The following is a 13,222-nucleotide window of genomic DNA, read 5'->3' as shown; positions in this document are numbered from 1 at the left end:
GAAGGGGGGGGAGGTGGAGTCTCCCTAACACGATGAACAGGGCCAGCGATGAAAGTGTCCCTGTTAGACTCATCCACTACCTGACTGAGCATCGGTTCCTTCTCAGCATGCTCTGGATGCATTCTAGGGCTTGGAAGATCCTTGGGGCCGACGGAAAAGCCCGAAAAGCTCGACTCTGAAGATCCATACCCAAGGAGACAATGGTCTGGGATGGGACGAGCTGAGACTCCTCAAAATTGACCAGGAGGCCCAGTTCCTTGGTCAGATCCATAGTCCATTTGAAAATCTCCAGACAGCGACGACTTGTGGGAGCTCTTAAAAGCCAGTCGTCTGACGGAGCCGGACACAAGATCATGGTACTGGTGCACAGTCTGTGAACTGTCAACCATGGGCAAGCGAGGAAGTACAGTGACAACCCGAATCTGTCTAGACTGTCTGGGTCGTACAGACAACTCCTTATCGGGTTGCTGAGGTTGCCGCACTGCGTCACAACAAGTCACTTCTGCTGGTTGTTGAACGTCTTCCCCGTGACACATTGACTCCGTAAACAAAAAATCCTCTAACAAGGACTAAGCTTGGCCTGCATGTCTTGCAACACAGCTCAAGGTCTATGGGAGCAGGTGTGGTAACAGACGGGATTAGCGACTGAAGTGGAACCATTACCTTCCCTGGAAGCATGTTATGCTTAAATAAAAGTCCATAGGAGGCTACGCAGCTAAAGGCTCCCTCCAAATGACAGAGTCCTCAAGGGAATATCAGAAGGAGGGAGAAAAGAACTTTCTCATCTACAGGGACCATATCCTAGAAAAGCTAAGTTCTCTCAGTGAAGGTTTCACTGGTGCAAAAGCAGCAGACTAGAAGGCAACGTTATGAAACTGCTTGACAGTCTAGTGAGTTGGCAACAACCAAAGATGTGTGACTGAGAAGCATGCGGTAAGGTATGCAGAGCATGTTGTATGCAGAGTATGCTGTATGCAGAGCATGCTGTATGTAGAGCATGTTGTATGCAGAGCATGCTGAATGCAGAGCATGCTGTATGCAGAGCATGTTGTATGCAGAGCATGCTGAATGCAGAGCATGCTGTATGCAGAGCATGCTGTATGCAGAGCATGCTGTATGTAGAGCATGTTGTATGCAGAGCATGCTGAATGCAGAGCATGCTGTATGCAGAGCATGTTGTATGCAGAGCATGCTGTAAGCAGAGCATGCTGTATGTAGAGCAGGCTGTAAGGTAAGCAGAGCGTGTGCATGGCGTTTAACATTTCTCAGAAATTCCATGACCAGTGCTAGAGTGCTTTATGCGTGCTTGCATGGGGTTTTAATATCAACATAATATTTACCTTACATTCATAACTCATGATTCATATTTTTGCCATATTTTGCGATATTGTTAAAAATATATTGCAAGGAATACAAATATATTTTTATAAGTAATACAAATAACCTCCATTATCATAATGTTTGAAAATGGAGGTAAGGTATGCTGAACAGCAGAGTCAGAACGAGCTGGAACAACAATAGTTGTGGTTTCCTCTTCAAGACTCTGTTGAGGGAACACCTGAGGCTGCAAAGGCTGATCAAAGGAAGTAGCAGAAGGTAGGCGCATGGGTGGAGGAGGCTGACTCCTGGCATGAGTGGCTGAACTCAAGGGTTGCGCTTGCTGAGTGGTTGGCGGATGTAGTAGCAAGTTCCTGAGGAACGAGTTGAGGTTCCTGTGGTGTGAGCTGAGAGCGAAAAGGTAGTGGCTGCGCAGAACGCAGTAAAAGTCTCGCAAGTTGAGGCTCCTGAGGCGCAAGGCTAAGGTGTTGAGGTGCTTGCCTTGAGGAGGGTTGAGCTCGCTGCAGCGAGAGCTGAGGAGACTGACTCATGGATGGGAGAGGTTGTTGTACCTCAAGCGAGTGTTGCCTCACTGGTGGAACAGCAAGTGGAAGCGGAGGAAGAGAGGTATAAGCCTCCTGTTCCCATTGCTGAGGTTGCCTTAAGGAAGGCGGAGGGAGCTGCACACCACTGGGATCAGTAAACTCATAACGTGGCTCAACATCGTACGCCTGGCAGGCGGTACTGCGGTCAGGCGGAGGCGCAACCTTCTCAGCCCGACACTCACGCATCAAGACCGAAAGTTGTGACTGCATGGACTGCAGTAGAGTCAACTTGGGGTCGGCAGACACTAAGGTCTGCTGAGGTAAAGCCTTAACAGCAGAGATCTGTTGCGGCAGAACCTTATTCCTCTTAGGCGGAGTGCATTCAACTGATAACTGAGGAGAGTCAGAGCTAACCCAATGACTGCATCCGGGTTGTTGAACTCTAACTTCGTACGTCTGGCATAGGTCTGGACTTTACGTTTAAGAGGTCTTGAGACCTGAGACCAGCGTTTTCTCCCCTAAATTTCTTCTGCAGACGAGCAAAATAAGGGCTCAATCGTCTGCGGGTGGGAGTGACGGTCTCGGTAAGACACGCCCGCAACCACCGAGGATACTTCTGTGCGCCGATCAAGGCCTGCTGAACCCTTTTGCCCTTCGACATTGCTTCTCCCCTGGGCTTGGGAGCTTGCAAGAGGTCCCGGACTGGGAGGACGACTGGCGCGCACAGAAGTACCCTCACGCACAACACTGACACACTTTGCGCTAATCACTTATCACTTTGATTTTCTGTTTGCACTTATTTCACTGAACTCGAAACTTTAAGTGGTTTGTACCTGAAACACGCAATTCTATCCTTTCTCAAAAGTTAGTAATTGCGAAAACAGAATTACAATGTAACAGAAAAATCTAATGAAAGATAAATAATTCAGTGGCTGGAAAGAGACTAAACACTAGATCACTCTAGAAACGTTTACCTTCTTCCCCTAAAGAGACTAGGGAGAAGAGCAAAAACGATAACAACGTTACTCGCTTGAATGAAACGTTTATCCTCCTCTTTCTCCCTCCATCTCTATCTCTCTCTCTCTCTCTCTCTCTTGACTTAGAACCTGAGAGAAGAGCCCAATCATATATATCGTTAAAACATATTATTGTTAAAGGAAAAAACTGAAATATTTCCCAAAATGAAAAGTTCCTTTATTAGGATTAAAACCATTAAGTTAAGAAAGAATGAACAAAACGCTAGACACGGTTACTCTTACTGCAACGTGAAACCGTGAAAATTCTTTCTCTATCGTAACGATAGAGCGCAAGTTGAACGTTCTGAACGTCAACAACTGCAGAGACAAAACAAAACGTTAGTTCAACTTTGAAAACAGTACGCGACTATCAAAGAAATTCTTTCAAAAACATTAAAATGGCATAATATGTTAACAGGTAAAACCGAAATGACGGGCTCAATGTTAATTAACTTCGGTACCAAGAAAAGACCGCCTACTATTAGGAAGGTCGAAAATAAACAAATATAAAAATTAATTTTAATAAGTTTATAATAAAAGGAAGTTAATCGAAGAGGCCTATAAGAGGCGGAGAGATAAAAAAATAAAACTATAACTTTTGTTAAGCAAAATTAAGAAAGAGAGTCTATACTCTCTTAGACACCAACACTTCCGTCTAAGGAAGGGTCGGCCATTTAAAGGTGAAAGAGAGTTCATACTCTCTTCGTCACCATAATTAATCAAATTAAAGCCAAAAGCTAACTAAGCTAATATAGAAGTTTCCAGTATAGCGAATAGCTGCAAATTTTAGAGAAATACTTCACCAAACCGTGAACAATACTCCAAAATCATAAGCGTATCCAAGAACGTCTTGCCGGAAGCACGACAGAGGAAAAAGTGAGGTGGCGTCAACAACAAGTACTGTAGTACCTGGCCACAGGTGGCGCTTGTGAGTACACCCCCTTCTAGTATAGTGATAGCTGGCGTATCCCTCCCGTAGAATTCTGTCGGGCAACGGAGTTGACAGCTACATGATTATCGGGTAAGTTTAATATTGAAAAATAGTGTTTGCAACGATCTATTAAATGATACGAGTTCCAAAGTCCTAACTAATATAACATTGTAATATAATGAAATTGAAAAATATACGAATGGTGTAATTTACAAGAAATTACAGTATCATATAATTGCCCAATTATTAGATAAATTATCCGACCATATGACCACCTCATGGGTATTTTGTAGCACCGTGCCCATTCATAGCTACTAGTCATAGTAGGGGGTGAATGTAGTTCATCGGGACTGGCGTAATCTTTCTTAATATTTCTCAATTCGATTTTCTCTATGGGGAAGTTGTTGTTTATCTTGGTCTAAAATACGATAATATGAAGTTAATTTTACGATTTTAGATGTATGATTTTGGTGTTACCTTGCCAGAAGTGGTAAAGTTTAACTGTATTACAGAGTATCATTTCGAACATAAAGCATGTTTTCCGGTAGCAAATAACGTGATTTAACCGAATTTGACCTTCATTTCAACCACAAACAAACAGAACAACCAGTTCGACTAACTTCAAGAAGCCGAACTGGTTGTTATTGTTGCGGTTAAAAGGAAGGTGAAAACCGGTTAAATCACGTTATTTACTAGAGGAAAACATATATTTTCTGTTAAAATGCTTAAATACAATGGCTCTTGTTCCGCCGTGGGCTCGCCAGAAAACAAAAACATCAAGCTCGTATGTACTGGCAAGGGGTAATGTTGAGCTGCGCACGCTAACATTACCAATGTTCCACTAACATTAGCTACGCTAAATACAAAGATTCTTGTTCCGTCACTGGCTCGCTTCGCTAACATTAGCAGTGTTACGTTAACATATATATATTTCTGAAATTATTGATTTCTGTCAGGAACGAGTGTCATTTTCGAAGAGAGCGAACCTTTTTCTATGTTAAAAATTATTTTTTTCCCTAGGTTACATTACCTGTAACACAGTACAATAATACCCCAGAATTAAGCAAACACAGGGTTGAGACTTGATCTTAGGGCGAGCTAAAGATATGGCAGTCTAAGGGGGCGAAGCCTTTGTATATCAGCGGCCAGTTCCTCCCACGTGCATAGAAAATGGACACCAACTAACCTAGACTTCCCCACCCTAACCCAACCTACAAATCATGCCCTTACCTCGTTCATGTTCACGTTGTTGGGCGGAGGGTCTAACAGGGGGGGGGGGTAACACCACCTTGGGAACCCCCTTACACAGCTGTATCCTGAGTCAGCCGACATCATACAGGTAGATGGCCACTATCAACATACATCCCCTTTCCCTTTTAAAATGTGGTCTTTCAGTCATAAATTTTGAAATTTTATACCCAGGATATCCCAACGAACTATACAAGCTCTCCATGAGGTCAAAGAGGTTGGACAGCCATATGGGAGAGGAAGGAGAACGTAGGTAAAGGGTAAAGAATATAACGTAGTTCTACCGAAGTCTAGGTCCTAGATAACACTTACGGTATGGTAGTATGCACGGATAATTTCCTAGACAAAGAGTTAGCAAATTATCCAGATTCAAACTTAAGATATCAATCGGTGCTCGGGAGTTGTGAATGTTAAGACAACAAAGGGCGTTAAATCTTCTTTGTTCCGGAATATTTAGGCCTAAACCATATGCTTTCTTTACCTTGAAGGCTTCTCCTTTAGTTGAACAGTATTTTCTGGTAGGACAAAGTCTTGTAGTTTCCCTGGAAGTAACACAATTAACTAAAAACAACGATGTGATCACCAAATGTTTTTAAATTTATCTGGTACAACTTCCTCCACGGGTGTTACGACTCACCAAACCAACGCTGCCTTCGTGCTCAGACAATATTAGTATTGCCTCTAAAACTTACTAACTGTTTAATGAAAAATGGTTTATTAAATTTAAACAAAATTTATTAAAATAAACATTAATTATAATTATTTATAATTTTTATATTCGTTAAGGTAGTTAATAATTATTTTGTAGCATCCACTCTAAGGTATAAATGAGACACTCTACCTATAAAGACGTCCTAACGGCGTTTTTATGAATATACGCAAGCCATAATGGAGCACACCATCAAAAATAGATCATTTCTCGTAGTAAACAAATAAATTTTAGCTTTTAAAATCCAGTCAACGTTTAACTAACACAATGTTTCAGCTTTTTTGAATAATTACTAAAATATATATTTTTTTTCATTAACGTATTAGAAGGCATCTCCAAATTCTTCCCCACTGAAAATAAAAAATAAAAAATAAAATGAAAAGATATTTACATTAAAGCTATTCTTTAGAGAATTTATCCGTTAATCTCTTGTTTTTTCATTCCTTGACATCGGCTTTTGAAAGTTTATATCGTTTCTTTATGGTTCATTGTATCCAAATTTTATAGAAAGAAACTTAGACCTATGCGGCTTTCTCTCTTGGAGCCCTTGGGCTTGTAGCACCCCACATTTCCAACTAGAGTAGTTTGTCTAATAATAATAATAATAATAATAATAATAATAATAATAATAATAATAATAATAATAATAATAATAATAATATGTTTAGAGTTAATTTCTCTTGTGCGGTCAACTGATGGCGTAATTTTACTAATATTCTAGATTTTATCAACCTACACAACTTCAGCCTTCAAAAAAAAATTATAAAACGGAAAGTTTATAAGAAAGTTGTGCCAAAATCAACTGCATAATGTAAAAGAAAACGAATCGAAACTGATTCCAAATGGTGGACTAATATAATACCAAGTTCGATTAGGAAATAAAGTTTTATCAATTTTCATTTTTTTATTATAAATCACAAAGAATTTACATAAATCAATCAAATATATATATATATATATATATATATATATATATATATATATATATATATATATATATATATATAGCCTATATATATATATATATATATATATATATATATATATATATATATATATAATAAAACAATTATATATCCATTAACTATCATAAATTTATATTATAGTTTACTGATGATAAAAATCACACATAAATATGTTTCTGATAGAAATTACATAAGATTTTTAATCCCCAACAGAATTACATACACGTTTATGTCTCATGGGATTCAAACAAATTTTTGTCTGATAAAAATCTCACCGAATTTCCTGTCCCTGTTTGAAATAAGAGACTTTCTTATCTTCGATTAAAATCAGACAAGATTTTATCAGGTATCTGATAAAACCGCATAATAATCTACAACAAGCAAGGTCGTTAGCAAAGCAGATTCAAAATAACATAAAGTTAAGCATAGAATTGTGTATGTCTATAAAGTTAACTAGCAGTGAAAAAAATGGCTGCCCATGAAAATCCAGTCAAATCATATGTATTTCCTAATATTCCTAGGATCCATGTGTTAATGGAACTTCGGGAATGTTGGGGCCAGAGAGATTGGGTTTAGGCCTATTCAGTGTATTCAGAGCCGAGGTGTAACTGGGAAGAAAACCATGAGGTTGCACTATGAAGTCAAATGTTAGAAGAGGTTGGACAGGAAGATGGAAGGAACGAAGTCGGAACTGAGACAAAGCAGAATGAGTTGTGCAGAGTCAGTACAGAGCGTCGTGTCACTAATTAAAATCTTCGGGCACGAAAATTTATGCGTGCCAAATTTTTAAACATTTCAAGATTCTCTTCACTCCGGGAGAAGACTTTAATTGTGCAGGTTAAGCACGACTAGGGGCGAAGAGACAATACAAAGATCATTTGGTAATACCTATTATATAAGGTGTACTGATGGCATCATTCCTTTACTAAGTTAATGTCTATAAGAAAATTTACACTACGAGAAATTTTAATATTTTACTACACATCCTGCGATATATTCCAAGTTAAATAGGCTGATCTATTAATTGCAACATGATATCAGAAGAGTGGATTGATAGATATTTGTGGATTGTGGAGGACTTTTACAATATGGAACTTTCTCGATGATTATCTTTTGGAAGACATCTAGTCAAGAATAGGCGAGTTTTTGCCATGGAGATAATTCTAAACTTGATGAGATTACTTAAAGATAGAGCAGCTTCTAAGTTTCTCAAAAAGAATCCATCCAATTCTTAAATATCATGCTAACTCATAGGCCTACCATTAATGAGGAAATTTTACAGGTTTATATGCTTCATAGTCTGATGTATATGTGAGTGGTCCTTTGAAAGATTTAAATGGTTATTAGATATTCTTTTTATTATCTATATTGTTAATTTAGATACCTTAAAAAACTTTTTACGTAACATTACTCTCTGAGGAAGCCATTTTAATTCGTTCTTCAGACTATGGGAGAAAATTAATTTCATAAATTCCAGGAAAGACCAATTTGGCACCAGCCTAAAACCTTAAGCTAAAACTAATGTATCCCAGAAGACAGAGGAAGGGCTAAAGAATATAAAGAAAAAAAAGTGGATAAAGATATCTTACTTTTGAAAGGGAATAGTGAGAATGTAAGCGATCAAAAGTCTAAATACATTTGATGACAGGACCTTGTGTTTTTAGCGTTTGTTAAAGATGGTTAAATTTACACTATAAAGATCAGCTTCTCGTACAGCAGCAATGACAGGAGACCTCGTACATATGATTTCATCACTTGAATTCCAATCTCTTAGCGGTTTTCTTACTAGGTCTCATTTTATATGAGGGCTTACAAATACAGTGCTGCACAGTTGGAGTACATATTAAATTATTAGTTCATTTGAAATCCAAAAGGAATTATCACGTGACGTACTAACTACTGTATAATGCCTGTTGTTAAAGTCCAGAATTTGTTTAGTTGAAAACTAAATGATCATTCATATATTTCCTTTTTCTGAATTTGAAATATAACATAGCAGAGTTAGTTCAATTACAGCCTTTGTCTGTAATACCAGTCAGGCAGGTATATATACCAACTGTTCACGATTCTAAACACACACCACAGTTCCTCAACTATGCTGTCATAAAATCATAAATGAAACGTTGTATATAAATATAGAGTAATAAGAATATCTTTATTTTTAATATCACAAAGTAACATCCGTCACTTCTTCGTTCCTCTCGACGTCATCCTGGACCTTCGCGACGTGATAGCGACGGGCGACGCGTCGAAGGGCCCGACGCTCCGTGACGCAGTCCTGTCGGAAGTGGTGCGAGTGAAATAGGATCACCATTATCACCACGAGGATTCCAAGGGCGGCACATACCTGCGGTGAAAATGAGTTGTTATCATTATTATCATTATCATGCAAACATAACGTAATGGAATTTGTAATCTCTGCCAAAAGCCTAAGTTACTGTTACTGTTTTTTAAATATATTTTTCCTTGTTTCCTTTCCTCACTGGGCTATTTTCCCTGTTGGGGCCCCTGGGTTTATATCATCCTGCTTTTCCAACTAGGACTGTAGCTTAATAATAATAATAATAATAATAATAATAATAATAATAATAAAGTGCAGGTTTTCATAACGCAGAGAATAGACTGATTGTAGGCCAATTTTTTTTTGCTATTAGGAAAATTTAGTTTTACACATAGTTTACTTTTATACAAATATATATTTATAGTATAGACATTTATACATTTTATGTTAGTTACTAAAATGTGAGATATATCATCTAGGCTACATATTCTGTACGTAGGCCTACATTAGTCAGTCAGATAAGAAAGTACTAACATGAACTAATAGATTCCATAACTAGCTAGCAATGCAATGGAATATAAATTTGTGGATCAGTTCATAAATTAAAGAAATTGAATGAAATACAAAATTCAATACTTCACTAATCAACTATTCTATTATTCATTTTGTTGATGAGTTGGAGATAGCAAAAGAATTTAAGCTTAATACTGATACAAGTAAAATAGGCAGACACTTTTCGATTTAGAATGTAAAAAAAAAAAAAAAAAAAAAAAAACAGAATACACAATTAAACTCATTATTATCATTACTACTACTACTACTACTACTACTACTACTACTACTACTACTAATAATAATAATAATAATAATAATAATAATAATTTCCCTTGTTGGAGCCAGTGGGCTTGTAACATCCCCCTTTTCTAACTAGTGTTGTAGCATGGCTAATAATAATAATTATAATAATAATAATAATAATAATAATAATAATAATAATAATAGTAATAATAGTAGTAGTAGTAGTAGTAGTAGTTGTTGTTGTTGTTGTTGTTGTGGTAAAGAAAGTAATTAACCAACTCTCCATTTGTCATTTTTGTAGACCAGCCCTCAACTCTCACCTGTAATATGGGAGACATCACAATTTCTTGCTGCTCCCCCGTCGTGGTGACTTGAGGCTCGAAGCTGTGCAGGACCTGAGGAGCCAATCCGGCGACGTCTGCGTTAATGGCTCCTCCCGAGTCATCCCTGGAAGTGAAATATTTTTTTTTAATGCGGTGGCCGACGGGAGGAGCATTTTACTTTACTTGGAGGTTGGGAGTGTGTTGATTGATAGACAGAAGAATTGTCATGAAAGGCTTCAAATGTAATTCGAGAGAGAGAGAGAGAGAGAGAGAGAGAGAGAGAGAGAGAGAGAGAGAGAGAGAGAGAGAGAGAGAGAGATTATTTGTTTTGTTTTAATCAATTTATTGCGCCCATTGGCGTGAGAGAGAGAGAGAGAGAGAGAGAGAGAGAGAGAGAGAGAGAGAGAGAGAGAGGGGGGGAATAATTTCTAGCGTCGCAACTTCCAGGGTCACTGACACCCATTTAAGCCGAAGGAGAAAAGTAGGACTTGAGCCCCTAAAAAAGAAAGAGAAGAAAATTATTAGTGATTGCAAGAAATACTAACTGTTCATAACGGAAACTCGGGACTTCCGGAGGCGACCCTCCATGTAGGACAACCCGAAGGGCATCGTAGAACCTTTGAGTAGCATTAAACACCGCATTCACTGAGCGGACATCCGAAGGAACGTTGCTGTGGTCATCCAAAACGGGCGTCGGGTTGATGTAGTGGATCTGTCGCACACTCTCTCCGAAGGATTGGTCGCCAGCGAGATTGTTGGTGTCATTGTGGGGGTCGTCCCACGGTGGGACTACGGAAATCGTGGGGATGATGGTGTAGCGTGGGCCATCCTGCAAAGGGAGATCAATGATACTGAATTTTACTGGCTTTTATGGCTGCTTTTCTAGTCCTATACTGCACGGGAACCTTTCGTTATTCATTTTATCGTATACATTCTAAGGCCTTCAGCATATCACATAGAATTTTGCTCGTTTATTGTCAAATACACATTATCGATATTGGATGGAATAAATTTGTGATGTATGTTGGTGGTGGTAGAGGGTGAAAATTTATATGATTGTAATGGATTTATAGCTATAGGCCTATTAGCCTACTGAAGCTTTCTATATCAACACAGTTGATACACCCCCCTACACACACACACAAACACACACACACACACACACACACACACACACATATATATATATATATATATATATATATATATATATATATATATATATGTGTGTGTGTATGTGTGTATTATATATATATATATATATATATATATATATATATATATATATATATATATATATATATATATCTGTGTACATAGACGTGAGTTTATGTCTGTATGTGTATTATGCACAGATTTCATCTTCAAGGCTATATTAAAAAATCCCTGAACTTAGGAAAGGTATTTCTGTTTTGATTCATGTTTCTATGAAGCGTGATTTTACAACTATAAAAAAAGGTTTAAAATGACTGCTATTGTTGAAATGTTTTACAAATCCGCATGTATACTGACATTTTACCACACTTGCGGACAACCCGCAATGAATGAAGCCCAATCAGCTTAAGCTAGTCTGATGATCAGACTCTGATCCAAACCAACTATTAGCAGGGTTACTCTAGAACCATTTTGCATAGGAGGCATGTCTATTTTTTTCGACAGATTATTTTCTATTCATACATTGTTTTCCTATGTAACATATTGTTTTAATTAGAGAGGATTTGAGAAGATTAAACCTAGTACTATGCAAATGAGTTTCAATTTGACCTTATTGTTAGCAAAAGATTTCAAAGCATCAGTTTCCAATGTAAAGAAAAATAATTACGAGAGAGAGAGAGAGAGAGAGAGAGAGAGAGAGAGAGAGAGAGAGAGAGAGAGAGAGAGAGAGAGGAACATTTCAGAATAAGTTAGGGTTTTCTCTGAAACCAGGTGGAAATATTACAGGCCAACTCTCATTCCCCTCGTCTGGAAGTCTATTTGCATTATTGCATTTTTATGGCTGACTTTGAGAGAAGTGGTGGTCTTATGGGCTGAGCCTCCCAGCTTTTTTTTCTTTTAGTCCTCGTAAACTGAACAATTGGGAGTTTTACATGCGCACATAAACCGTTCGTTATATGCACGCATACTGACACACACGCACACATATATACCTATATATATTCATATATACAATATAAATCACCACAGTATTGTGTTTAATAGAAAAGAATTTCTACCCCACATTGGTATCGAAGCCTAGTCTCGTCATAGGAAAGGCTAGGTCGCTATCAATCTTGCCACCAAAGGAAAAAAACAAATTCAAAACTTGAGATGGGATTTATTTCCAATTACCCTAATGAGTCAATATATAATGGAAATTATATATATATATATATATATATATATATATATATATATATATATATATATATATATATATATATATATATATATATATATATATATATCATCAGCCAGTACTAGTCTGTTGTAGAACAAATGCCTCAGACATGTCCTACCACTTGCGTCTGTTTGTGGCCTTTCCATACTATTCATTTCTATACTAAAAAAACATCCGGTTCTCAGTATTGATAATGTTTCTTTAAATTTGTATGACTCTTTTAAAATTTTAGGTGTGATTCTCGACAGCAAATTCACTTTTGAGAAACACATTAGGTCTCTGTCTTCTTCAATTGCACAAAAAATTGGCTTATTGAGAAAGTCTTTCAAGATTTTCGGTGATCAATCTATTCTGAAGAAGTGTTTTAATTCTTTCATTCTACCTTGTTTTGAGTATTGTTCTCCTGTCTGGTGTTCAGCTGCTGATTCTCATCTTAGTTTGTTGGACAGAAACTTACGGTCTATTAAATTTCTTATTCCTGATCTAGATATTAATCTTTGGCACCGTCGTTCAATTAGTTCATTATGCATGTTGCATAAGATTTTTCATAACTCTGACCATCCTTTACATTCAGATCTTCCTGGACAATTCCATCCTGTTCGTAATACTAGGCAGGCAGTTAATTCTAATAGCCAGGCCTTTTCCATCATGAGGCTCAATGCTACACAGTATTCTATAAGTTTTCCAGCTGTTACCAAGTTATGGAATGATC

At 37.5% G+C, this 13,222-nt stretch overlaps 2 protein-coding genes across 4 annotated transcripts in view; both read right to left on the bottom strand.

Moving 5' to 3' along the window:
- Window positions 1-5,707, bottom strand: part of LOC137628752 (protein Spindly-like) — a 178,705-nt gene extending 172,998 nt beyond the window's left edge. For 2 of the 3 annotated variants that reach the window (XR_011041389.1, XM_068359935.1), the window contains exon 1: window positions 5,539-5,705. The gene's annotated coding sequence lies outside the window, so the exon portion shown is untranslated. Of the gene's footprint in view, window positions 1-5,538 lie in introns of all 3 variants that reach the window. The other variant, XM_068359936.1, reaches the window with a different exon arrangement.
- A 3,135-nt stretch (window positions 5,708-8,842) lies between these two features.
- The window catches only part of LOC137628371 (uncharacterized), a 6,604-nt gene continuing 2,224 nt past the window's right edge, over window positions 8,843-13,222 (bottom strand). The window contains exons 2-4 of the mRNA XM_068359521.1: window positions 10,679-10,962; window positions 10,131-10,257; window positions 8,843-9,078 (exon numbers count right to left, since the gene is read on the bottom strand). Coding sequence (XP_068215622.1) covers window positions 8,899-9,078; window positions 10,131-10,257; window positions 10,679-10,962 — 591 coding nt within the window. The 3' untranslated portion in view covers window positions 8,843-8,898. The remainder of the gene's footprint in view (window positions 9,079-10,130; window positions 10,258-10,678; window positions 10,963-13,222) is intronic.

The sequence above is a fragment of the Palaemon carinicauda genome, chromosome 36, assembly GCF_036898095.1.
Source record: "Palaemon carinicauda isolate YSFRI2023 chromosome 36, ASM3689809v2, whole genome shotgun sequence".
Classification (NCBI taxonomy): Eukaryota; Metazoa; Arthropoda; class Malacostraca; order Decapoda; family Palaemonidae; genus Palaemon; species Palaemon carinicauda.
The sequence above is the reverse complement of the archived record's forward strand: the minus strand, read 5'-3'. Positions and strand labels throughout refer to the sequence as shown.